The sequence below is a fragment of the Equus caballus genome, chromosome 4 (genome assembly GCF_041296265.1).
Source record: "Equus caballus isolate H_3958 breed thoroughbred chromosome 4, TB-T2T, whole genome shotgun sequence".
Lineage (NCBI taxonomy): Eukaryota > Metazoa > Chordata > Mammalia > Perissodactyla > Equidae > Equus > Equus caballus.
In genome coordinates, this window is record NC_091687.1 from 20,480,804 (window position 1) to 20,506,551 (window position 25,748).

The 25,748-nt window shown below is 47.7% G+C and overlaps 1 protein-coding gene across 7 annotated transcripts in view; it reads right to left on the reverse strand.

Annotated features, from left to right (window-relative positions):
• GRB10 (growth factor receptor bound protein 10) overlaps positions 1-25,748 on the reverse strand; it is a 205,153-nt gene that overhangs the window by 73,556 nt on the left and 105,849 nt on the right. For 6 of the 7 annotated variants that reach the window (XM_070264433.1, XM_023639064.2, XM_070264430.1 and 3 more), the window contains 2 exons: positions 12,911-13,130; positions 6,986-7,127 (listed from right to left, as the gene is read on the reverse strand). In XM_070264433.1, coding sequence (XP_070120534.1) covers positions 6,986-7,127; positions 12,911-13,095 — 327 coding nt within the window. In that variant the 5' untranslated portion in view covers positions 13,096-13,130. Of the gene's footprint in view, positions 1-6,985; positions 7,128-12,910; positions 13,131-23,869; positions 23,931-25,748 lie in introns of those variants that run through there. The other variant, XM_070264434.1, reaches the window with a different exon arrangement.

Sequence of the window (25,748 nt, forward strand, 5' to 3'; positions counted from 1 at the left end):
GGGCTCCAACTCATCCAGACCAAGCTCCCTTCCTGCCTCGGCCTCTGGACAAAGCACTGCAGCTGCTGGTCCTCAGCTTCCCCATATGGAAAGTCTCTTCCCTGCAGTGTGTAGAACCGCTGTAAAAATTACATGCGTAGTAACCACCATGAGATAGATACTAAAAAAACGAGAAATACCAGGATCTTCCTGATGCAATTCCTTAAGACTTGCATGTGACCACAGGTCCAGTATTACCTGATTCACTTGCAGCCTTTTCTTTGTCCATCCTAGAGAATAGAGAAGTTATTCCTTATGCTTTCTGGTGAACCTCCTAGAGACAAATGGGTTAGACCCTCCAAGGATTCTAATCCAGCCATTACCACTCACAGGTTGCCTCCATCATCTACATTCACTCCTCATTAAATTTTCAGTTGTCCATTTACATAAACTCCTTCTTTGAAAGGCTACTCTGCTTCTGCTCTGAGAGTGAGGATGAAAGAGAAGACGGGCATCTGTCCTCGGGAGTAATGGGGGAGCCACATCCAGCAGAGCCCCACAGGGGTGGCTGGGATGCCAGCAGGGACGTCTTGGGCAGCCCACTCTCCAAACCTGCATGGTCTCTGGTCAGCCCCTGGACCCGGGAGATCAGGAGACACCCTTGCCCACAAATGTTGCTGAGGAGTAGCCCTGTGAGCCCCCAACAACCTTCACCCATTCTCCACCATCTTCTTTACCTCTCCCAACATCTGGTGTCTCCACTTGGGATGAGCTCCACATGTTGAGGGTCCTTCTCAGAAGGACAGCAGTGTCTGAGACAGAACAGAATAAAGCAGCTGACTCCTAGAGAATCCACTTCTGTTAGAGCAGAGTGGTCAAATGTGCTTTTCTGGAAAGGTCACCTCGAACTTTGGACTCAAGCAGGATTTTCATCGACATGGTCCTTCTCTTTCCATGAGCACCAGACAGCCACTGCCCACCCTTTCTGTGACACCTTCCCAGCTGCATGTGCAGAGCGTCATTTTTAAACCCTGTTTAATGTAATATCTTCTAGATTTGGACTGTCATTCTAGCTTGCTGAATGCTTTTTGGGTATCAGTTCCTGTAATTCATCACTGAGTGCCCACTACACCAAGGTGCTGGGAGACTAAGAAAACACATGACATGGCTCACCACGCACGGGCCCACCGGAGACCGGCTGATGTGCCTGCAGTACGACACCTGTCGGGTTCAGCCTGTGTGGTAGTTTTAGAAAACTGAAACATGTGCAGTATTGGGAGAGTTCAGTTTTTAAAAGCATGAGTCGTGATTTCTCTTGAATCATCCAAAGATTTGGCAACACTCGGCCCAGGTTCCTGTGGCCAGGTGCAGCTGGGCTGGGCGGACGCTGGCCCACCCCTCCCACAGCGGGTGCCTGGGCACTGACACCAGGCCTTCCCGGGCAGTGATGCTTCCTGCCCACTTCTGAGGTGCCTGAGCTGAGTCTCGGCTAAAATGGGAGTTGGCAAGGCTGAGTGCACTAGCCCTAGCAGTACCTTTGGGAAGAGCCTGAATAGGTTAGATGTCCCCAAACATGTGCAGCTTCCCAATTGGAGCAGCACTGCTCTCACCTGGGACCTCAGGAGGAAAGCAGTGCATGCACCAATCTGCTCTCTCCTACAATGTGGAAGGGGTGCAACAGAGGGAGACAGTGGCTAGGGGTTGAAGCCACGACAGGCAGGGCTGACTTATCTGCCAGGGTTCCCTGAAGAGAGGGTAGGGGACAGGTGTTACCTGAGACGGTGGCCCGGCCCAAAGCTCTCCCCAGGCTCCCCTCCAGCCCCTGTACCCCTCCCCCATGCCCAAGTGCTGCACATTCAGGTCAGCTCCAGGCACACTGGATGGTCACATCGTCAATTATGAAGGCCTGGCCAGAAAGACGAGGGGCCTGGCCCAGGCCACAACTCCATCAGGCCAAGAGAACAATGAGCCACTCTCTGGTTCTCGAACTCTGGCTGAAGCTCCAGGGGACACCCCTGGGGCTGCTGCAGGTCAGAGGGAAGGTACTGCATCCCTCTCTTGTAGCCTTGTCACTGGCACTGGGCCAGGCACACAGTAGGTGCTCAGAGTTGCTATCAGATAAATGCATGTCATGCCAAACTCCAGGGAGGCACACAAGAGTCATGAGTCTATAGGTCTGGCACAGACTCAGCAAGACAGGAAGAAGGACCAAGGTCCCTCAGGGCCACTGAGGGCCCAGAGCAAAGGGAACCTTGCCACAGAAGCCCGATGGCATTGACTAGACTGTAGGCGGCGACTGAGGCATGGAGCTCAGTCTCATGGCTCAGAAATCTTTGCTATAGCAATCATCCTTGTCCACGTGACAGGCTGTCTTTACAAATGAGTCACAAAGCAGTGAAAAATGCCTTGTTGATTTTTACCACAAAAATTCACTTTCTTGATACTAATTTAATTTCTCTACCCTCTAGGGGAAAGAATGCTATCAGTCAGAAAGAAGTTCTCAGGCATCTGCATTTCTGGATAATAAGTGATGAGATGTGATTAAACAACTTAAATCATTAGACAAATTAAATGTTGTTAAATAAATGAGGGAATGCTGTTCCTCACAGAAGCTGTACCTTCAGATAAGACCCACTAATCTGTTTTTAATAACCCAGGAAGAGGCTGCAGTCGCTAGCAGACATGACTTAAAATTGTATTGTCAACTGTGTCTAGACTCGTACGCGCAAAGCGATGTTTCCTCTGTTGTGAACTGTGCACATGTTGTTATTTTGCTGCACCCTTCACGAACGAACAGGTCTGTGTGCACGCTCTTACTTTACTGAGAAGCCATGCAGTACAACCTAAGGAAAAATGCAAATTGATTGGCTCTGGTTTAAAATAGAGCAAACAAACCAAATGTTATTGTTTTAAAATTCATATAATAAAATAAGCAGAAAACCCAAGGAGGCTGAGTCTAAGACAGATGACCTTAAAACTCTCACAAGATTATTGACCACCCACAACTGCAGGAGGACTCATGCAGGAGATGCAGACATCACTGTCACTGGGATTCGCAGGTGTGCTGAGATCATAGGCTCTGGACGCGTGTGACGCGTCCAGTGACTTCCCATAAGGGTCGCATCCACCAAGCCACTGACTCAACGGTGTGTTGGGCAATTTTCCTCTGCGGTTTAAGGTGCCCCTTGCTGGAGAACCAGGAGGCTTATATGAAACTCAGCTACTTGCCATAGTAGCCGGCCCGGCCACCACAGCCTGTACCACAGGCTGGGTGGCTCAGACAGCAGACGTTTACTTCTCATGGTTCTGGAAGCTGGCAGTCTGAGACCAGGGAGCCAGCAGGATCGGGTTCTGGCGAGGACACTTCCTGGCTCCTCCACCACCGCCTTCTCACTGTGTCCTCATGTAGAGAGCAGCTCTGCTCTGCTAGCTCTCGGAAGGGCACTCGTTCCACCATGGGGGCCCACCCTATGACCACATCTAAAGCTAGCCACCTCCTCAAGGTCACACTCCTCACACCATCACAGCAGGGTTAGGGCTGCAACATGGTAATTCTCAGGGCACACCAACATGCAGCCCATATCATCGTCCCCACCACACAGGTGCAGGCAAGGAAGTGGCCCCAGGGAGGCCACAAACCTGGGGTGAGGTTGGTGTGGGGGAACTGCCAGAGCCAGCTCAGTGGTGTCTGTATCTTCTGGATTCGTCATGTGGAGGACATGGAGTGGCTTCTGAAGATTTCCTGATCCTTCTAGAAAGAATAATGACTTCTTTTGCTTTGTCACTGTTACCTCTTTAATGACCAATTACTCCATCTGCCTTCATCTGAGATGGCTTGTTCCTCTCTGTCACTGTCACATTAAGGTCCTTGTGAGCAGGGCCCATGCTCTAGCCAATGTTCAGCTTCAGGGTCTGGCAGAGGGCCTGGCACAGAGTAGACTCCAAGGTGACAGGAGGGAGTGCTGCCAGAGTGGTGGGGCTGAGGGCTCTCCTCCTATGATAGCCCCTTGCCCAATTCTCCCTCTCCCCCTCCAGTTAATCAAGTCCGGGGGCCACCAGCCCTTGCAAGGTGCCCAGCCTGCAGCCTGCAGGTCTACACAGGAGCTGTGTCAGGGCTGGGGCAGAACTAGACTCCTCTGTGAACCCCCCGGCCCTCAGCTGTCTGTCCCAGGCTCCATGCTGTGGTGGTGCAGGTTGGCTTTGGGTCCCACCTGCAGTCACAGGGGCTATCCCTGGCAGGTGATGTCATCCACAGGATTGGCAGTGCCAAGGTGAGCAGGATGGCCTGTGGGGCTGCACCGAGCCCATGTCCCGGCAGTTGCCCTCTGAGAGGGGTCTACGGACACCACACCTGACCACTCCTGCCCCACTGAACAGCCACCAAGGCGTTACTGAACAAGGAAACCCACAGAGAGGTGGCAGAGAGTCTCCTAACTTGTCTGACAGGGGATTTTAGAACACTTTAGCCAGAGTGCCTCGGGCAAGAACCGTTTCTCCTTTAACATGGCTATTCAGATCTCTCTTCACTTCTTCCACCTCTTGTGACTAGTGATCGAAAGAGGTTTCTGATGGCCTCACTGTCCCCAGTGTCCTTCTAAACAGGCATTACACTATCTTCTTTTCCCTCGTTGACCCCGTTCTTCGCAGTGGATGAGATGGTGTTATGTGGGCCTCATACATGGAGCGCCCATCATCTATTTTTATACGTCAGAACTCTTGATGCTGATCCAGTTGTCTCCCTTGGACTTGATATGAAAGGAGAAACAACACCAGATTTCTCTTTCCCTCAGGCAAGTAGCAAAGAAAGGACCCAAACTCCTTTGCCTGTTAGCAGCAGCTCTCATCATGGTCCGAGACTGCGAGACGGGGAAGCCTCTTGAGGCTGCCTGGCGACCCCCACCAGCAGCGCCAACGAAACATGCTTTTCACAAGATCAAAAGTCAGAACCTAGTGCCAACAGAGAAACGTCCCTGTAAGCTAGTTACACACAACCAACACCAACTGTCTACAAGTGGTGCCAAGTGTGAAGCATCCGTCCTGTGCCTGCTGGTCCCCATGGGCTGCAGGAATCTGAGCGACAGAAACGCGACACCAATGCAATGTTCTCATGGGGAACTAATCGGATCCCAAGAAAAACAGCAGGCAAAATTCCTGGGTTTCCTGATTTTGCTTACAGAGGTGGAGAGCCCATGGGGGTGGAGGCCCGTCTTTGTGCCAACCGCGGCGAGAGCCAGATAATATTTTCATGGTCTTATTTTAGGATGGGTAACGTTGTAAACAACCTCAGTGACCAATCCACAGACAGCTTGTCTAGACCTTTATTTGTAGCAGAAGGTCACCAGGGAGGCAGACATCCCAGATGTACTTCAGGCATGTGACAAAGTGCCTCAGCCCAGCCAGTGCTGGCTCCCAGACAGGGACACTTACCTCACCTTCTAAGTGTTGATGGTAGGACAACGCAGCCTGCTCTGGAGGCCTGAGGTCAGCATGGGAGAAGTACCTGAGAGCTGGTGAGCGGTAAGTTGGAAGAAATGTGTCCCTGCTAAGCGTGCAGACCCTGTGTAGTGTGGGACGATGGACGTGCAGAGAAAGGGTTTGGTGGCATATCATGCTTTGAGGACAGCGAAGGCGGGAAAGTGCGGAGAGTGTAGGAGAAGAGAGTGATTCTAGCAGAAAAGGCAAAGAAACTTCTGAAATATACTTGTTTAAAAACAAGGAACGTCAAGGTCCCAGGAGCCACTTAGTTTAGTGGCTAAAATCGGAGGCTCCAGATCCCATATCAAATCCCCCTCCAGCTCTACCACTCAGACTGGGTCACTCCCAGGTCTACCACTCACACTGGGTCACTCCCGGCTCCACTGCTCACACTGGGTCACTCCCAGCTCTACTGCTCACACTGGGTCACACCAGGCTCTACCACTCACACTAGGTCACACCAGGCTCCACTGCTCACACTGGGTCACTCCCAGCTCTACCACTCACACTGGGTCACAGCAGGCTCTACAACTCACACTGGGTCACACCAGGCTCCACCACTCACACTGGGTCACACCACGCTCCACTGATCACACTGGGTCACACCCAGTGCCATCACTCACACTGGGTCCCAGTTTCCCAACTGTAGAACAGAGATAACATTCATACCTAATTCAGGTTTGTTCTGAGGAATAAATGAACATATAAATAAACAAATAAATAAACATATAAACCAGTGAGACCACGCCTGGCACTCTGAGATCACTCAGTGAATGCTGGAGGTTGCTGTCATCCTGTTATTATCATTATACTCTTCTCATCACGCCCCACACCACAGCAGCACTGGTCTCCCTCCTGGGCCTGCAACCCACCCTGGTCCAGGCCCTCCCAACCAGGAGGGAGGCAGCAGCCAGTCCATTTCTCTGACAAGTTGATTACCAGTGATTTGACCATGGGCAAGTCACTGAAACTCTCTGTACCTCAGTTTCCTCCTTTGGGGACAGTGGCTGTATAACATACACCTCATGGTCCCACTTCAAGGTAGAAACTACTAGTTTGAACAGGTGACTGTCCCCTTCTAGGTCAAGTGAAAATTCTTCCACCTTGAGCACATCACACTCAAAGTCAGGAATGTAACAGGGAAACTCTTCAACTATGCTGGACTGAAGGTCAGGTGCCTGAGAAAGCTCAGCGTTTAACACCTCTGTTATACAGAATTATTGGGTAATGACGATGATACAGTGATAAAATTTTGTCAGAGAACTAAAACTCATCTTTAAGCATTAAGTTATTATTTTTCCCCCATTTTTATGAGACTCTTTCTTAAACACAGGTACATCCCTGACTTAATAAATGAAATTTGGGGCCAGTAAATTAAAAAGCTTCACAAAACAAGTACAGTAGCAAGAGGAAAAGAACTAAGAGAAAAGATCCCACAATTTCCCTCCCTTCTCCCCAAAGCAACGAGCCAGCTCAATGGTGCCCACCCCACAGCCAAGCAGCCTGGCTTTCAAACCAGGGGAACGCTCACCTGCTTTGCAGTGGCCTGGCTCGGAGGTAAGGAGCCCGGCGTGAGCACAGGGGGGCTCCCTGGGCCGCAGAGCTCGGGGAAAGGGTTGGGGATGGCCGGCAGAGACGAGGTTCTAAACTGCTGGTCCTCCTCCTGTAAGCGCCTGGGAGAGAAGAGACAACCAATCGCTCATTAAAAGCTGTCACCCCCCAACACGATCCATCAATCCCACTGCTAAGATGTACCCAAAAGAACTGGAAGAGGGACTCAAATAGATACCTGTACACCTGTATCGTGTTCACAGAAGGACTATTCATAATAGTCAAAAGGCAGAAGCAAACCAGGATCCATCAATGCATGAATGGATAGACAAAATGTGGTCTATCCATACAGAGGATATTACTCAGCCTTAACAAGGAAGGGAATTTGACACATGCTACAAAAGGGATGAACCTTGAGGACATTATGCTGAGTAAAATAAGCCAGTCACAAAAAGACAGATACTGTATGATTCCATTTCTATGAGGTCCCTAGAGTCCTCAAACTCAGAGATAGAAAGTAGAACAGAGGATGCCAGGGGCGGGAGGAGAGAGGAACAAGGAGTTATTGTTTGATGGGTATAGAGTTTTAGTTTTGCAAGATGAAAGTTCTGGAGACTGCTTGTACAACAATGTGAATATCCATAACACTATGGCAACTATACATTCAAAAATGGTTGAGATGGTAAACTTGATGTTATGTGTACTTTACTACAACTGAATTTTTATTTAAAAGTGCCAGTCTCAGACTCAAAGAGTACAGATTCCCTCACTCATTAAACAGTGGGGGGCGAGAAGCCAGTGGGTGTGCTCACATAGGAAACGATGCTCAGCGCATGACGTGTACTTATTAGCATTTTCTCCAAATACCTTCTCAGTTCAATAAATACCTGATGGGGAAGAGGTTTGTAAGAGCATTTTCACGAGAACAACTATTTTTCAATGACCTTAAAATGAACACTTCTTCAACCACATGAAAATACTAGAAGAGGCTTCGTGTGCCCTCATCTGAATTCTGGAATGAATGCTAATTTACACAAAAGGTTGTTGATCCTGAATTAATTGGAAATCAATACTTCAGGTAGCCATCCTCCCTGGAGCACAAAGCCTGTGCTCAGGTCACCTCATACATGCCCTGCTGCACCCCACTCATGCCACGGGGAGCCACTTCTGCATCTGCACCACATTGTTCTCTGGCATCTCTCCAGGGCTGCCTCCTCCCAAGAATGCAAACCTCACTTGACAGACAATTAAGCAAACACACACAGGATGGCGAATCAGATGCAATTATGAAAACAGCAGAAAAATCAAGTTCAAAGTCAAAGCAAAAACAGTGCAAAGTGCACTAAGTTTCCTTTCCCCAGGGTCCTGCTGGCAGCTTCCTGTCCACATGTTAAGGGCTTTCCTGAGAGCGGAGCCCCCTCCGTCCATCCCAGGGCGATGCTGCCCACCTGCAGGAGAGAAGCAAGCCCCCAGCTGAGCTGCAGTTTGGTCCCTGACTTTGCTCAGCATCCCAGTCCTGCTCCTTGTTACACACACCTCATAAACTCCTCATGTAGGCTGTGTCTTCAAATAATTTTTTAGCTAATTTTACAATTTGACTACATTAAAGATCCATTAGCTTTCTTGGGGGGTTTGCCACTAGAGAAACGGATGCTGTGACCTTTTACTTGTTCTCTTTTTACCAACTTAGCCTGATTCTGAGAGGCTGGTCCAGCCATTACAGGTGGACCAGGAAGTGATTCACTGATTGACATACTCCCATGGCATGAAGGAGCTCAGCACTCCGAATAGGGAAAGCCCTCCTATCGTCGCTTGACAACATGCCAGAAAGTTTATTTTTACTGTTAACATAATAGCTTCTTCCCATAACAGATTCTGCCTTGGCAAAGTGTCCAACTGATACGTCTGTCCCTTGTCCTACAGAGGAAGAGAGAAGGAGATGCAGCCATATCCACTTTCAGTATTTTCCGGCCCACGACCTCTAACCAGTGACCAACCCCAAGAACGAGAGTTTTATTTTGTTTTGACTTAGAGTACAAGCTGCTGATGGTCTGGCATTCCAGTTGTTCACAAAAGCGTCTCTCTTTAGTAGGTTGTTTTGAACATTTTTAAAAGTCTTGTGTTTTTTAGGGCAGTGAAAATCCTCTGTATGATGTTATAATGACGGATTTGTGTCATTATAGATTTGTCCAAACCCACAGAACGTACAACATCAAGAATGAAGTGTAATGGAAACCATGGACTGTGGGTGATTAGGACGTGTTCATGTAGGTTCATCAGTTCTAACAAATGTGCCTCCTTGGTGGGGGAGGCTGACAGTGGGGGAGGCTATGCATGTGTTGGAAGGGCAGGGGATATGGGAAATCTCTGTGTCTTCCTCTTAATTTTGCTATGAACCTAAAACTGCTCTTAAAAACAAAATCTCTAATAAAAAAAGTTATGCTAAGTGAAAGAGGCCAGACACATAAGGCCACATAACGTACGATTTCATTTATATGAAACGTCCAGAATAGGTAAATTCACAGCTCCGTGATGCAGATTGGTGGCCGCCTGGAGCTGTGTGGGGATGGGGGTGGGGAGACACTGCTTCATGGGTAGGGAGTCTCCTTTGGAGCGATGCTCTGAAACTAGAAAGAGGTAGGGCTGCAGAACACTGGGAGTGCACAAAATGCCCCTGAATGTTGACTTTAAAGCGGTTAATTTTATGTCGTAAGAGTTTCATTTCAATAAATTATTTTTAAAAATTAAAAAAAAAGAGTCCTGTGTTGACTTTATGGGCGTTCATAAATATTACCTAAAGTAAAACTAAGTGACATTACACAAAGCTGAAAAAAATCCCCTTTCAAGAGGCTGACAGCCAAAAGATACATCCCACTGACGTGGAGAGGGGAGCTAAGATGTAGGGATGTTTGAGTCAGGGATGGGGACAAGATGGGCAGGGCCATGCTCCTCCGTCTGTCCAGGTCAGAACAAGCCTACTGCCCTTCTGCTTTACCACAGTCCGCTCCTCCTTCAAGATCTGACAGCTCAACTGTGGCCTTGTCCGAGAAGTTTCTCTACCTTCTCCTCCTCTGCTCTGCACCTGCCTCCATCTGACACTCTCTGGGGAGCCTGCCACGGTGCAGACCCTGACCCGTGGGCCTCATACCCAGCACAGTGCTCACTGCATTTGGAGCCCCTCAGGGCCCCTCAGCCTGGGCTTGCATCCGGGCACCCCATTCGCCAGGTGTAGGCCAAGTCACTTCCTCTGGTGCCTCACTTTCCTCACCTGGGCACTGAGAGTCACCACACCACCCGCCTCGTGGGGATGTAATGACCACTAAACCAGCTAATAAATGAATATTCAACAGAGCCTTACACACAGGAAGTGCTCAGCAGTTGGCTTCACTTACATAATAAACCTTTGGCATCCCACATTGGTCGCCCATTTTTTTCTAAATGCATCTGAAGGTAAGAAACGATACTACTTATGTGAGAGAACATCAGTGAGAAGAGGCTGGGCCTGAGAAACAGTGTCTGCTCTCTGGCAGGGAGAGTGCCTGCTGCCCTAGGGAGCAGGCCTGCTCCATCTATTCCCCGGGACTCAGTACAGGCAGCTGTCAGAGCACAGGACCAAGTTCATCCAGAACTCTATGCTCAAGGGTCCTGGGCAACTAATTGGCAAGGAGCCATGCCTTTTGCAACATCATTCTCCATCTGGGCCCAGCTTTGGGTACTGTCCCTGTGTGGGCTGCAACCCTGTCTTCCCAGGGCCCTCCCCAAGGCCACCACGGATGGGTGACTGACAGACCCTGGACCCAAGGAAGCTCACAGGGGAGATGAGTCTCTCCCTCCAGACCAAACTCATGAGGACCTAAGAATATGGAGCTGACGCTCCAGAGAGCAGAGGGAGACAAACGCTGGGAGGATGGATGTGACCAAAGGCAGGAAGCCCGAGAGGCAGCCGACTATATGGCACCCAAGCCTCTGCACTCCACCTGCAGACAGCTCTGCCTTTACTCTCAGACAAAGAGTCAGAGGGTCAGAGCCAGAGGGTCATCTGCAGAAGAGCCAGCACATCAGACCAGAAAGAGCCTCACAGAAGTTTCCAGAAGCAGAAATGAACCCCTCACCCCCACCTCCCCACCCCATGAAAGGAAACGAGATCCCTGGAAGATGCAGTGCTGAGGAAGGAGAAGCCACCAGAACCCTCAGTCTGACCAAGGCTCAAAACACAGTGCAGCACACACCCTCCCACCAGGAAGCCCCGGGAGGCAGGCAGATCTCAATCCCTTACCCATCCTCATCCCTCCATCCTCACCTGAAAACTCGCCAGAGGCAACACTGACCCGGGAGGGGGCCACCCAGTTTCTCAGCAGCTGCCCTGTTTCTCACCTGGATTTCATGAGCTACACTCAGAAGGTCCACAATGCCCTTAACACCCCACGCCCCTTCACAACAGCCGTTCTGCTAACTTCTCTGGCCACCCACCTCCCAGGCACTCAAGACAGAGTTGAGGCTCCCTAACACTGTGTCCCCTTACTTCCCTCCATAATTCAGTGCTGATAAACCCAGTCCCTCCCTCCTTTATCCCGGGTGAGGACACCACCATCTCCAGGCAGTACCTGAAACAGCTTCCAAGTCAGCCGTGCTCCATCCTACTGCCCTCTGACCCCAGGCTGCCAGAATTATGTGCCAAAACCCAAATCCAATCTCCTCACTGCTCCTGTTCAAATCCCCTTCCTGTCTCTCCCCTTGGAACAGCTCACAAAGACCCTCTGGATGTGGCCCCCACCTGTTGGGATTATCTCTTTCTTTAAACCGCTCTGTGGAGGTATGACTGACACATAAAAATCTGTGCATATTTAATCTCTCCAACTGGATGAGTTTAGAGATAAGTATACACGAGACCCATCACCACAGTCTGGCCATAACATATCCACCACCCGCAAACTGAACTCCTACCTTCTTTATTTATTAACATTGTGATGATAGTGATCAGAACACAACATGAGCTCCACCCTCTTAGCAAACGTTTCAGTGTCTAATACAGTATTGTCAAGTGAGGGCTCGAGCTGCACAGCAGGTCCCCAGGACTCATTCACCTCGTGTAAGTGAAACTTCGTACGCTTCGGCCAGTATCTGCCCATCTCCCTCTCCCAGGCCCCCGCAACTACCATTCTACTCTCTACTGTTATGAGTTTGACTGTGACTCCTCAGAGAAGCAGAATCATGTAGTATTTGTCCTCCTGTGACAGGCTTATTTCTTTAGCATACTATCCATGTTGTCCATCAGCAACGAATGGAGAAAGAAAATGTGGTATATACATAGAATGGAATTTTATTCAGCCGTAAAAAGGAAGGAAATCCTGCCACTTGGGACAACAGGGATCGTCTCTGCTGCTCATGAAATCCCTTCCCCCATCCCTCAGCTCCTACTCACCCCACAACACCCAATTCAGAGATCTGCCACTTGCAAGGAACATTCTCTCCTCCCCGGAAGTCCCTTCCTCCAGCCCCAGTATTTCCACAGAGGTTGTGCCTTGTCTGCTTAATCCCCTGGGGAATGTGATCAAGTGTCTGATGTTGCACATTTCTGACAGGCCCTCTGGGACACCGCTGATCCTGATCCCCAGACCCCACCCTGGGCAGCGGGGCTTTGGAGCCCTCAACTGGCTGTGCAGCCATTCTTTCCAGAGGATTCTCCTCTGATGGTTTTCCTGCACATCCCTCCACCTGGCATGACATTGAGCACAGAGCGGCTGCTCAGTAAAAGTTATCTCAACTGAACCAGGTACCAAGTCCAACCCAGTGCTGCCGTGCTAGACAGAAAGGAGTGCATCGGCCGAGCAGAGAGCAGTGTCGCGTCCCCGCAACAGCACCCGCGCACTCTCGGAGGCTCAGCCCCCGCGGCCACGGGTCCCACCTGACAGCGAGGATGTGCACAGGCTGGGAGCGCTGCACCTTCTGCCGTGGGGACACCTGTGGCTGGAGGGACCTTGTTCCTGAGGGTGTTGGCTGGCTGCGGGCGTGCTGGCCGTTCTCAAGGAGGGGTACGGTCTCCGACTGCATGCTACAGGCCGAGTACAAACTCTCCAAGGACGCGTTCATGTCGTTCACCAGGGCTTCCAGGTCCACGTCATCCTCTGGGCATTAAAAGGCAAAAGTGAAAAAGAACCTTTAGCAGCAGCAAGGGGTCACAGCCAAATGTGTATCTTAGGGGGCAGGTTCCAAAATTCACAACTTTTAAAAATATCATTTGAGGGCAGAGGAGCATAACTGAGATAAGCATAAATTTCTGTAAGGAACGAGATGTATTATATTTATTGATATTCCAGAGGTAATTCAATAACTGTAGAACAAATGCATTTCTACCTGCCTGCACAGGGAACATCTTTTGGAGCATCTGCTCAGCTCACAGACCCATCAGGATGGGTGGGCCACAAGTGGCCATGGTCGCATAGCATGACCCACTGCCTCGGCCTCAGCTGGCCGGATCACAGGTGGACATCAAGCCCTAAGGAGGCCAATCAAGACTCTCCCTTCCCTGAAAGTCTAGAAGAGACAAGAACAGAAGAGCACTCAACAAAGACACCAGCCCTGGCCCACTAAGGCCACCAAATGGGCTGGCGAGTGGCCAAAGCCATGGCAGACAGGCTCACTGTGTGGCTGCTGATGAAACATGTACCTGCGAATCTCCAGGTGCCCCTCCTCTGCCCTCCACTGGCCGGAGAGCCAGAGAAGGTCTGTCTTCACAGAAGGCCTGGGGCAGACACAGAGAGAGAAGCAAAGATGGCACTGAGAATGCCAGAGCAAATGCCAGAAAGAGATGCACATGCAGAGATTCTGATGAGTAACTTTATGTGTCAAGTTGACTAGGACATTGGTACCCCAATATTTGGTCAAACATGATTCTAAAGGATGCTCTGAAGGTATTTTTCAGATGAGACTAATATTTACATCAGTAGAGTCTGTGTAAAGCCTCTATAATGTGGGTGGGCCTCATCTAATCAGTTGACGGCCTTAAGAGTAAAAGACTGATGTCCCCAAAGGAAGAGGAAATTTTGCCTTCAGACTTGAATTGCAACTCTTCCCTGCTGGCCCATCCTGCAAATTTTGGACTTGCACCTCCACAGTCATGTGGGCCAATTCCTTAAATCAATCTCCCCCATACATATGTATATATAAATGTACACCCCATCTGGAGAACCCTTGCTAACATACAACAAGGGATGTAACCCAGCACACTCAGAAATGTGGGAGGGAGCCTGGGGACACGGGCCGGGCTCTGGGCAGTGTGCACAACTCAGCTTCCATCCTTTCCTTTCCGAGGCCTGGCTGCATTCCTGCCTGGAGCTCTGTAAAGCAGTCCTATATCCCCCTAACAACTGTGCTTAAGCTCGTTGGACTTAGTTTCTCTCATTTGTAACCTAATAATTCTAATAACCCTGACTCCTTTTGTCTGCGCTTTCAGATCTGTCACTTCTTAACAACACGGCAAATACAACTGAGGTGGACTCTAATGCAGCATATTGCAAGTCACATAATCCAGTCTCATTTGTTCCCAAACAGCTCCATGTGACACCCACTGAACAAACAAGGGGCTTAGGCCCAGAGCAGCAAGACCCTCACCCACCAAAGGTGACTAGCCCCTAACTGGCAGGAAGGGAGAGCGGAGCGGGCGGGTGCTGAGAAATGGCTGGCCTGGCCCTGCTCTGAGGGCTTGGTGCCCAGGCCAGGGGCCTGCGTCCTGTTGCTCGGTTTCTCCAACGCCAGCACGGCTTAAGAGGGGCACCCACCCCGCAGGGTGGGGGTGAGGAGTGCGCCAGTTACTATCTGCTCTGTAGCAGAGCCTTGCGCACGGTAAACACTCAGGAAATGTCATTTATTAGCTCTATTTCACTTATTCCTTACAAAACAATAGAAAGTGGTGATGATTAACCTGGCTTAACAGCTGAGGAAATAGGCTGAGAGGAATTAAGCAACTTGCCCCAAATCACACGAGCGCTAGGTAGTGAACCTTGAATTTGAAAACAAGTTTTGCGGCTACACTCTGACCTCATCAGGTGCATGATCAATAAATGAGCTCACAGATCTTTCCGGAACATTTGGCCCTCCCTGCCTCTCCTCTCCCCACAAAAGTCCCAGATGCCTCTGCTTCAGCTTCCCTGTCTCATCGGGCGAAAGGGCACAAGACAGAACAAAACAGAACGACGACAACAAAACCTGCCTGAAGAAAGCATAGAAGCTGAAGGGGGGCGTTGCAGGGCGGCCCCGTGGTCAGAACCAGGGGAAGATTTAGGCAGAAGCTGAAGGCCACAGACCACCCCCCGCCCCCGGCTTCTGTACCCTCCAGGCAATAGTACCTGGAAGACAGGGTCTGAGGAAGGCCTGGGAGAGAGACACCACATGTGGTAGGCTTTAAACGAATCACGCGCAGAGCCCTGAGGAGGATGGACAGACAGACAGATGTGAGGAGAAAAGACATAGCGGAGATGAGACATGGAGGCCCGCCCAGGGCAGTCACTGCTGGAACCCGGAACAGAGGCCACCGGCAAGAGCTGGCTGAGGTGGCGTGGACAGGAGCTGGGGAATAACCAGGCTAGAGTCAGGGCGGAGCGGGGCATGGAAATGGACCCCAAATCCGGACGGGGGAAGTCAGTGTGAGCAGGGCCCTGCATTTCTAGGGCCTGTGCGGAAGGATGAAAGATGCTGCTATAACTCAGGTTATGAGGAGTCAAATATTAATCCTGTGGGCAGATATTAAAAGGACAAAAGTGCTGAATCAATAATTAATAATTACCATGTAATCAATAATTAATATATCACAAGGAAGAACACCAGAGTCAGCAGGCAGAACTCCTGCTGAGTCTGAGGGGAAGAGTGGGCTGATAGAAAGTCAGGGGCCCTGGGGGATGCAGGGCGGCAGACGCCCACGGACCCTGTCCGACAGGGCACTGTGGTCTTAAACAGTCCTCATCCGTAAACTGAGGACCCACACTCAGCAACCATAAAAACCGGGGGTGATGGCTGCCCAGAAAGAACCAGCACTAAACAAGAGACTTCAGCGGTACATTTATTGAGACCTTGGGGGTTCATCTTATGAGAAGAAGCATAAAGTTATAGAGGAGTTTACAAATCTAGGGCTTCAGGAAAGTTCTAGAATGTATCCATCCTAACTGCCACTCATCGCCTATACTCCTATTTAGCTCATACGTAATAGCGCCTTAATTTAAGCCCTGTAAAACAATTAAGTAGTATATATGCCGACCTAACTCACCCCATTAACCACTCAATATTTCCATCTTAATGGACCATTTAAGAATCAACACAGGGTGAAAACTAAAGTTCCGTGGAATTATCAAATCAGCCTTCGATGATGCACATGTTGGCATGGACGTCACGGCCGGGCGGCTCAGGAGCACTCCACAGGTCCACTGGGTGTCACACAGCTGTGATTCACACTTGTTCATAACAGGAGAAAACCCAGCAGAACACGAAGACCAATGCTTTCACCACTTTCACCCTCCTTCCCAAACGGGAAGAGAGTTCTCGCTCTCTGACAGATTTCTTCCAAGAAAATAAGAAGCCTGGATTCCCTCAGGTGGATCTTCATCTGAGTTATGTTTTCCCTGAGCATTTCTGAAAGCACTTGGCTGGGACGCCATGTAGGGCAGCCCATGGGTTCTCTGTCCTGTTCTTCTGCTCCTTCTCTCTGCCACCCTGGTCATTCCTGGGTCACCCCTCTCTGCAGCCAGGCCACTAAGCTTTGGGGAATGCAAAGTAATTGTGAAATTATTCAAAGTAAATATAAATTGGATGCCAAAATATAAACACAACACAAGCCTCAAAATGCTTTAATTCTCTTCTGAGGTGGGTTATTTACAACTACTTTCTACTTTAATACACTTTATTGTGAGTCTATTAAACAAAGCCAGGTTAATCTGATAACAGTCACTTGGTAGGTCATGATTTTCATGAACCGAGTCCAACCATTATATCAGCATGTTTCAAACTTGCATAGTTTCCATAGCCCTTAGAGCAAAAATCAAACTTTTTAAAGAATCTAAAATATGTTACTCTAGGACAAACATTAAAATTTCCTGTGGGGTCAATTAGCATTTTATCTGTTTAGATAATAGTCACTTATGGTGATCACTTTCCTTAGGACTTTGTCACATTCTAATGAGGACTAATCATTGAATCTTCCAAAAAGCGGTTTTAAGAGATTGATTCTAAAGAAGACACTTCTCCATATCTACACCAAGTTTTTTTAATTACTACACTGAATTACTGAAGTGGCATTCCATCCTTGCAAATATCCCATAGGGCCCACATTCCGTGAGCGAGTCCATCGTGCAGGACTCCCATTCCTGTGCGTGTGGCCGGCCGCGTGAATCCACGTCCTCAGTAACCACCCAAGTGTGAAAGCCTTTCTGAAGGGTCAGTCACATAAAGGGAAGAATCACATAAACAGGGCACTAACAAAGCAGCTCTCCTGGAAACAAATGTAGTGTCTATTCAATGCTAACTTGATGCAAAATATTTTCCATGAGACTGCACGCCCCTCTGGCAGGAATACTGGAAGGGGAAGGGAAAACGATCTTACACATACAATTTCACTTCACACAGATTTATAAGGATGTATTTACTGCACAAAAATAGATCAGACAACGTGGTTGTAAATCAAGTTATTAATAGTTATTCTCCTTCCTTAAATAACCCCAACCCAAAACGGGGCATTGACTTGCGTCCCAAGTATCAGCTCACTCATTTGATCTCCAACTCACATGAGCATCTAGCCTCACTGTCATTAGCAAACTGAGGCTCGTTTACTTCTAAAGTGGATATAAATTCAGTGAAACAAATTTGTGTTTGGATTAATAAACTATTCTGGGTGAATGTCCTCCACAAACCACGCCAGGAGGAGGCGGGACGTGGGCCAGCAGACAGGGGTCAGCAGGAGATTTACAGGGAGGGTTTAACCTGCGGCCCGGCCTGGCCTCCCTCCCTGCACCCTGCTTAGTTTATAGCACCATCTAGTGTCTTCTTTAATTAGATATTAAAGATGACACTGGATCTGCTTTACTAAATTATTTGGCACCTTAAAGAAATGCTATTTGCACTATGTGTTAAAGACACATGGTTACCGTCCTTTCTTCACAGACCCAGGTCAGCACCCATTAACAATTCCTCCCATTTTGATATATAAGGCACACTCTTAAGTAAGGGATGGCTGTGAGACAGGGTGGGGCAGACTTGCATACAATGCTAAAACCCTAGAGGGTGATAAATTAAGTATGAGCAGTATCTCGGTTCCTGAGAAGAAAAAAATAGATGGTACTGGTGAAGTCGTGATAGAATAAGTAATAGGTATTTTGGTCTTCCTCGATGGTTCCTGGCACGCAACTCCTAAGATCCTTGCAATTTCCTAAGTGATAAGAGTGATAGGAGCATCAGTGTTATAATATCTGGTCTTTTTTTGTTCCTGAGATATTGCCAGGACTATTATAAAACTGAAGGGAGCATCTTTTTTAATTCACAACAAGCCCCTTTCAACCACTCCTGAGTTTATGTCAATGAGGTGATTTTTGGAAAGTCCCCCAGATAAGCACAAGATGGGGGCTGGCTACCAGGGGAACCAACAATGTGATTAGAGGGTTGGGACTTTCGGCTGCGCTTCTAGACCCTTGGAGATGGGAAAGGGGCTGGAGGCTGACTTAATCACCAGTAATTTGATCAATTATGTCTACATAATGCAGTGTCTATAAAAAACTCTAACCCACAGGGTTTGGAGATCTTGTGGGTTGGTGAACACAAGGTGCTGGGAGGATGGCATGCCCAGCATGAAGCCCCAAGCTCCTTCCCCACACCTTGCTCTATCATCTCTTCCATCGGGCTGCTCCTCAGTTGCATCCTTTAAAATACACTGGTAATCCAGTTAGTAAACTGTTTTCCTGAGTTCTGTGGGCTGCTCTAGCAAATAATCGAACCAAGTACTGTCAGAATTTAACTGAATTGTAGGACACCCAGCTGGTGTCAGAGAACTGCCAACTGTGGGAAAAACCCCCACACATCTGGAGTACAGAAGTATTCAGTGAGAGTAGAGAAGAAAAAAGGAGCATTCTTTACAGTACCATATCTGAAAAGAACCGAACACACATGCAAAGGCCAAGGTTCTTGCACATTTCTATCTGGATAAGAACTAAAGATCCAACCTGCAAAATGCTTTAAACCTAAACCATGTTCACTTGACAAGCTATTTTTGTTGGCCTCTAAGCAATGAAAATCTTGTGCAGATATAACCTAACACTCTACTGAAATATATTTTTTGCACACCAATTAATCTTCTATTCTCATGGAATTAATTTTTAGTATGTAGAGTTGTTTGGACACAGAATAAAACAATGAGGTATTGTACTGCTGGAGTATCCCTTTCTATTCTTATTCATGATATTTAAAGATATTCCGCAAATATAAAATGAAGTCATTGAACCACAACTCCAAATACAAATGCAACTTCAAATCATGTTATTTAAAAAAATACATAGAATCAATGCCTTATTGCAGCGGTTACTACAGGCAGGCAGGATTTGAGACAGGAAATAAAAACCCTAGAATTATCTACCCAGCATATGCATGTAAATATCTGTAGCATCGGAGCCACATATTCACAACTCCTAACTTTTCAGTGTTTACAAGAGAAACTTATCTTCCCAAACTTGGTCAAAAATGGCAACTTCTCCTCTCCACCCAACTCCCACAGATAATGTAATTTGCCATTTTCAGTGCCTATTAATTGAGAAAATACATATCAATGAACTGGTTAATTTAACAATCCATAAGAATCTGCGGTGGGGGGGGGGGTTTATTACAACTGTAATACATTTGAAAGAGTCCTCTCTACATTTTGGGGAGGTTGCTGGGCTCCATCAGTGGTCGGTTACGAAGTGGATTCCAGAGACCCTTCCCCGCCCCAGGACCCACAGGCCACGTGGATGGAATCATAATCCAAAGCATGTTCAGGGCCAGCAGGTGACATGAAACTGGAAAAAATACACACACATGCTGGGTACAATACACTTAGACAACGTTAAAACTGCAACGATCCTCTCAGGTTGCTGAGGCCAGGCAGACTGGTTCTTTGCTTTGTTTTTACGGATGATATCTTCATTATTCTTCTTGGAATGCCTGTCCGTTTCCTCATCCACATGCAGGACTGTGCACTTAGGAAGGCTGCATACATATCCAGTCATATTTCCAGATCCTTGATAGCTCTGGCATTTTCTTCTGTTGTCTTGTTACTTCATCTGGACCCCCTTCAAGAGCATCCCATAGCAAGTTATAGATCCAGGATCCTACCAGACAGCTCTGTAAATAATAGGAAATATGTAGACCACTGATTCTCTGCTTTGATGAAATCTGTCACCTGCTCTCCTTAAAGCTATACTTAAATATTCACATTCTGTCTAAATAAAGCGCTACCCTTATGATTAAGTAGCTACAGCAACTACTTAGATTAAGAACAATCAAGAAGCAACTTAGAATCAAATCCTTATCTATGGCCACACAGATGAGAAGCAGGCAGGCACTGTTTATGAGTCAGTGACCGTGCAGGGGGCTGGGGAGAGAACGACGAAGAGATGCAGCCCCTCCTTGAGAAGCCTCAGGCTCCTCTACCCCAGTGACTGCGGGACTTGCAGAGGTCCCTGGGCTCCACCCCTGCCCTGGTCTGACTTTGGACATGTTGCTCCACATATTCAGGCCTCCTTTTGGTCCGATTTGAGAGGAGAAGCTGTCCGAGGATCCCTGGATGCTGACCGACCTGGGGCTGCCCAGATCCCTTCTCTGTTAACAACGGATGGAGAAAATCAATTCTTTCAGGAAAAAAAGGCTAATATCATATCTCCCTTGTGGAAGGAGAGAGGATTTTTACAATTCCAAAACCCTGAAACCAGAAACTACTCAGTTCCTGAATGAACCCCAGGCTTACTAGCCCTTCTCGTCCGTTTGCCCACAGAGCCTGCCACAAAGTATTAAAAAGACAGTCTGGGCAGCAGAAACTATCCAAGTTCACAGGGCTCTTTCAAAACTTGAAAGCAAACATTGGGCATACATTATGCAGGTTCCCATTTGCATTTTTAATGTTCCACAGCACACTGCACCCTTTCCTCCCAAGTACACGAGGGAACTTCCCCACGAAATCATTCTGCACTGGCCCTCCTGCTTTTGTGCTTGGCAGATGGGAGCACAGCCCTGAGGTGAGGGGAGCAAAGGAGTGTCAGCAAAGATGCTCAATGATCTACAAAACCTGCCAGCAGCCTGGGTCACCCAGCAAGAGGGCCATGTAGAAACAACTTCTTCTTCTATACCATAAAAAGATTAAGAACTCAAAGGAGGCTTAGAAATTAAGAGGCGTAAATTTTGCATTTCACAGTTAGGCAAAGCGAGGCCCAAAGAAGTAGTCATTCAACACGCCACAGTGACACGGTGGCCTCACCAAGGGCTTGACATTCAAGGTGTGTGTCCAAATGCAACGTGATCACCACTAGTAGCTACAATTACCACATGCTTATACGTGCCCCTATATTTTACATCATTGATTTAATCCTCAAAATAATGATAGGTATTATTATACCTATTTAGCAGTGAGACAAATAATCTGATGTTCAATGGGGTCAAGGTCCCAAAGCCAAAGACAACAAAGCTGGGATTAGAACTCTGATCTCTTTTCTTTCAAAGAGGTCAAGATGCTTATTGCAACGATGGTGTACTCAGCCACGCCTCCTGCGACAGCAGAGTCATGCTCCTGGAATTCAAATCCATGAAAAGCCACACTGGGATGATGTGAAAGCAGGACTCCAAGCTGAGGGCCTGGAACCTGAGCACAGCTCCTCGGGCCTCCTGGGCCACCCAGCTCTGTACCCTCTGCCCACCCTGCAGGTCTTACCGGAATATCACTTATTCTTAAAATTCAGGATTTTCAGAACATCTATAAACGTGGACTGATATCCTGACAGTGTACTTTATTTGGTATTAATGTGAAAAATGGAAACCCAGTGAGAACAACAGCAAATCAAATTAACCTAGGGGCCTGTAAATTTTATCAGACCAACACAGTTCATGACAGAAGAAGTCCTTCCAGCCCAAAGGCTCACTACCTAAGTGGTGGTTCCCTTTGAAGCCACTGCTATGAAATGACATGTCCAAAAAGGTAGAAACAAAGTAGAATACAGCTTGATTTTTAATCATGTAAAAAACTTCACTGGAAACAGAAACAGCATGAAAATAAAAAGCGAAAGTGGGAACTGTCCCTCTCTTAGAGTGATCCTGAGCCTATGCATGGTCATCGTCTTTTAAATAGTGTTACGAATCCTTTTTACACACTTAACCAAGAACACCAAATATGATACAGTTGTGCATTACTTAACGATGGGGATATGTTCTGAGAAGTGCATCATTAGGTGACTTTGTTATTGTGCAAACATCAGAGAGTGTACTTACACACACCCAGACGGTATAGCCTATACGTGCCCAGGCTATGTGGTACTGATCTTACGGGAGCACTGTGGTATATGCACTCCGTCACTGACCGAAACATCATTACGGGGCATGTGGCTGTGTTTTGTCTCCGACCCCAGCTGAGGGGACATAAATGACTTAAGTCTCACCTAGATTCCAGAGCCTGAGGGAAATGTCAGCAAAGACTTCAGATCTAGTGATCTACCCAAAGAGATACGACATGCACCTAACACATACTGGACACCATGCATAACCAGTATGATTCTCACTAGACACTGGGCAGAGTGGCCAATGGTCCCTGCAAACATCATTCTAAATAGCCAATCAGTTGAGGCATTTCTGGGGTGAGCTGCCACCCCTTCTCAAGAGCCCTTGCATTCTCTGATGCCTTTTAGGCCCCTTCTCCATACTTCAGCCCCAAGTGCAGCCAGTGCTGGAGTTGGGAGGGGCAGGAAGCTCCAGGCTGGGCGGGGGCGGGGTGACTCCAGCTGAAGAAAAGCAGAGCCTCCTTCCCGAGAGTGGCCAAGAGGCTGTTGTGGGGCCATCTGGCACATTCTGGACCCATCAACCAGGGAGCTAGGAGACCCCTCAGCCCAAGACCGACACGCCCAGTGTCTGAAATTTTACCAGCCTGGCATTTCCAAACTTGTAAAATTAAACAAACTCAATGGCATCATTTAAGGCAGCGGATTTTAAACATTTTGGTGTCATGGTCCTCTTTTATAATCTGGTTTTCTCCTTTATCCCAGTTCAAATGCTGCAAATTTTCTACAGTGAATATGCATCACTTTAAATCAGAAAAGGATGTTTACACTTGAAAATATGTCTGAATCTGAGGAAGAGTGGCCAAAAGAACCAGACTTCAGGATAGAAAATGGTTTTTGTTCGTTAGCAGCTGTCATGCAGTTCTGGCCCCATCATAAATCAGCTACACTTCAGTGCTCAACTTAAAGCACTGCAACAGAAACCTTTGGTTTATTATATTCAACTATTAAATCTCTTCAATAATTAGACCAAAGAATTTAAGACTCAATCTGTTTTTTTCTTTCTTTGATCCATTTTTAAAATGTAAAATTAGGTATATACCTCCTCAAAAATTAAAAGCCAGGACTCAGCAAGATATCTGTACACCATGTTTAAAGCAGCATTATTCACAATAGCCAAGGAGTGAAAGCAACTCAAGGGTCTCTCGATGGAGGAAGGGATGAGCAAAATGCGGTGCAGCCATACAATGGAGTATTATTCATTTTTTAAAAAGGAAGGAAATTCTGACACTTGCTACAGCGTGCATGAATTTTGAAGACATTATGCTAAGTGAAATAAGCCAGACACAAAAAGATAAATACTATATCAGTCCACTTACATGAGGTATCTAGAGCAGTCAAATTCATAGAGACAGAAGGTCAAATGGTGGTTGCCAGGGACTAGGGAGACACAGAATGGGAATAATTGTTGAATGGGTTCAGAGTTTCAGTTTTGAAAGTGACAAGAGTTCTGTATATGGATAGTGGTGATGATTGCACAACAATGTGAATGTATTTAATATCACAGAACCGTATACTTAAAAATGGTTAAGATGATAAATTTTGTTAGGTGCCTTTTACCACAATTGAAAATAATAATAATAGTAAAAGTGGTTAAAAGTTAGAATGTTTAATAATCTCAAATATGGTCAATTAAGAACTTTGTCTGGCAACTTTACTTGGGCACTTTTCAGGGACCCTCTACCCTAAACCTGCCTGAACAGAACCAACGCCACACGCTTGGACTTCACAGATGAGGCTTCCTGGGCTGCCCTGCCTAACCACTCCCGCCCTACTTGCTCACTGGCCTCAAGCATCGCCCCTCTGGTGGACAGATGCTCATCACCCCCTCCCTCCCTGATTCTGCATGCCCTCAGTCCTCACCGCCCCCCGGCTCCTCCTCTTCCACTGATCCAGCACACCTGCTCAGATGTGGCTTCCTCCACTACCAGAGCTGAAGAAATGGTGTGGACATCGCTCGTGTTGGCCAGCACAGGGGTGGGCTCCTGGGGGCCAGTGCAGGTATGACCAGAACATGGCCCAGGGTGACCAGTGGGGACAAAGGTTCAGTTGTGGAGAAGAGTCAAGGGTCACATCGAGAAGAAAACTATTAATCTGAGTGAGTGCAAGGACCTAGTGAGGAGGCAAAACAAGATGTGGGAAGACCCCAGGCCGTGGAAGCCGAGGGTGATATGGGGCCTCTGGGGCTGGCTTCTCAGGTGACTTATCAGGTAACACCAGACAGCCTGGCTTGTGAAGCTCCAAGACCAGGTTGCTCATGTCCTAAGTTGCACTAAACATGGATTCCTCTTCCTAAAAACATTAGTTTTCAATACAAACGTGCATGCTTCACCACCAATCCTCTGAACCATGGCAGGTAGGTGTTCAAACCTACCTGTTTTCATCTTATGAACTTCATCCTAGGATAAGGTATTCATTTTATGATGGCTCTTGCAAAGCTCAACCACCAGTGGAGGCTCTATGAACACAAACTATAGAAAAACAGTAAGTCTGTGTCCTCGCACACCCAGCGGTGCCAATGGTGCTTCACCCACTGCCCCAGAGCAGCTAGTGGCCAAGGCTAGAAGTGGTCGAGAATGCTGGCTGCAGCTACTTTTAGGGCAGGAGGCTTGGCACGTTTCCTCGTCCTGCCAAGTCCCTCCTTACTGCCGGGGCTGTGTGACAGCCCAGGAAACTGCAACACTCAGAGGGAAGGAGATGTCACAAAGTCCAGGGCAGATCTCAGGTCTCCAGGGCAGATGCAAATAATCTAGTGGCAAGACAACTTTACCTCTACCACCAAAACAAACAAGCAAAAAAACCGTAAAATAATGATTAATCACTCTGGACTTTGATTCCAGCGAGACTTACTTTTTTAATCTACATTTTGAAGAATTGTAGAATAATTCTATTCAAAAAAAAAAAAAGAAGAAAGCTTTCACTCGTTTCACTCAGTGATTTCATTCACTGAAATTCAATAACTGGCATCTGAAGTTCAGTGAAGATCACCTAGAAAAGAGTGAAATTGTCCTTCTTAGATTTCATCCTGCCACATTGTTGCAAGGAAGCACCTGGACATGACATAAATCTCTTTCGTGTCTTTTAAGATAGTTGTATTCTGCACTGTGGAGCATACACAACATAGGAAAGGAATTTTCCATTACCAAAAAGTTACAGCCTGTCGGGCAAGGACCAAGGACCCAAGCCACAAACTATATT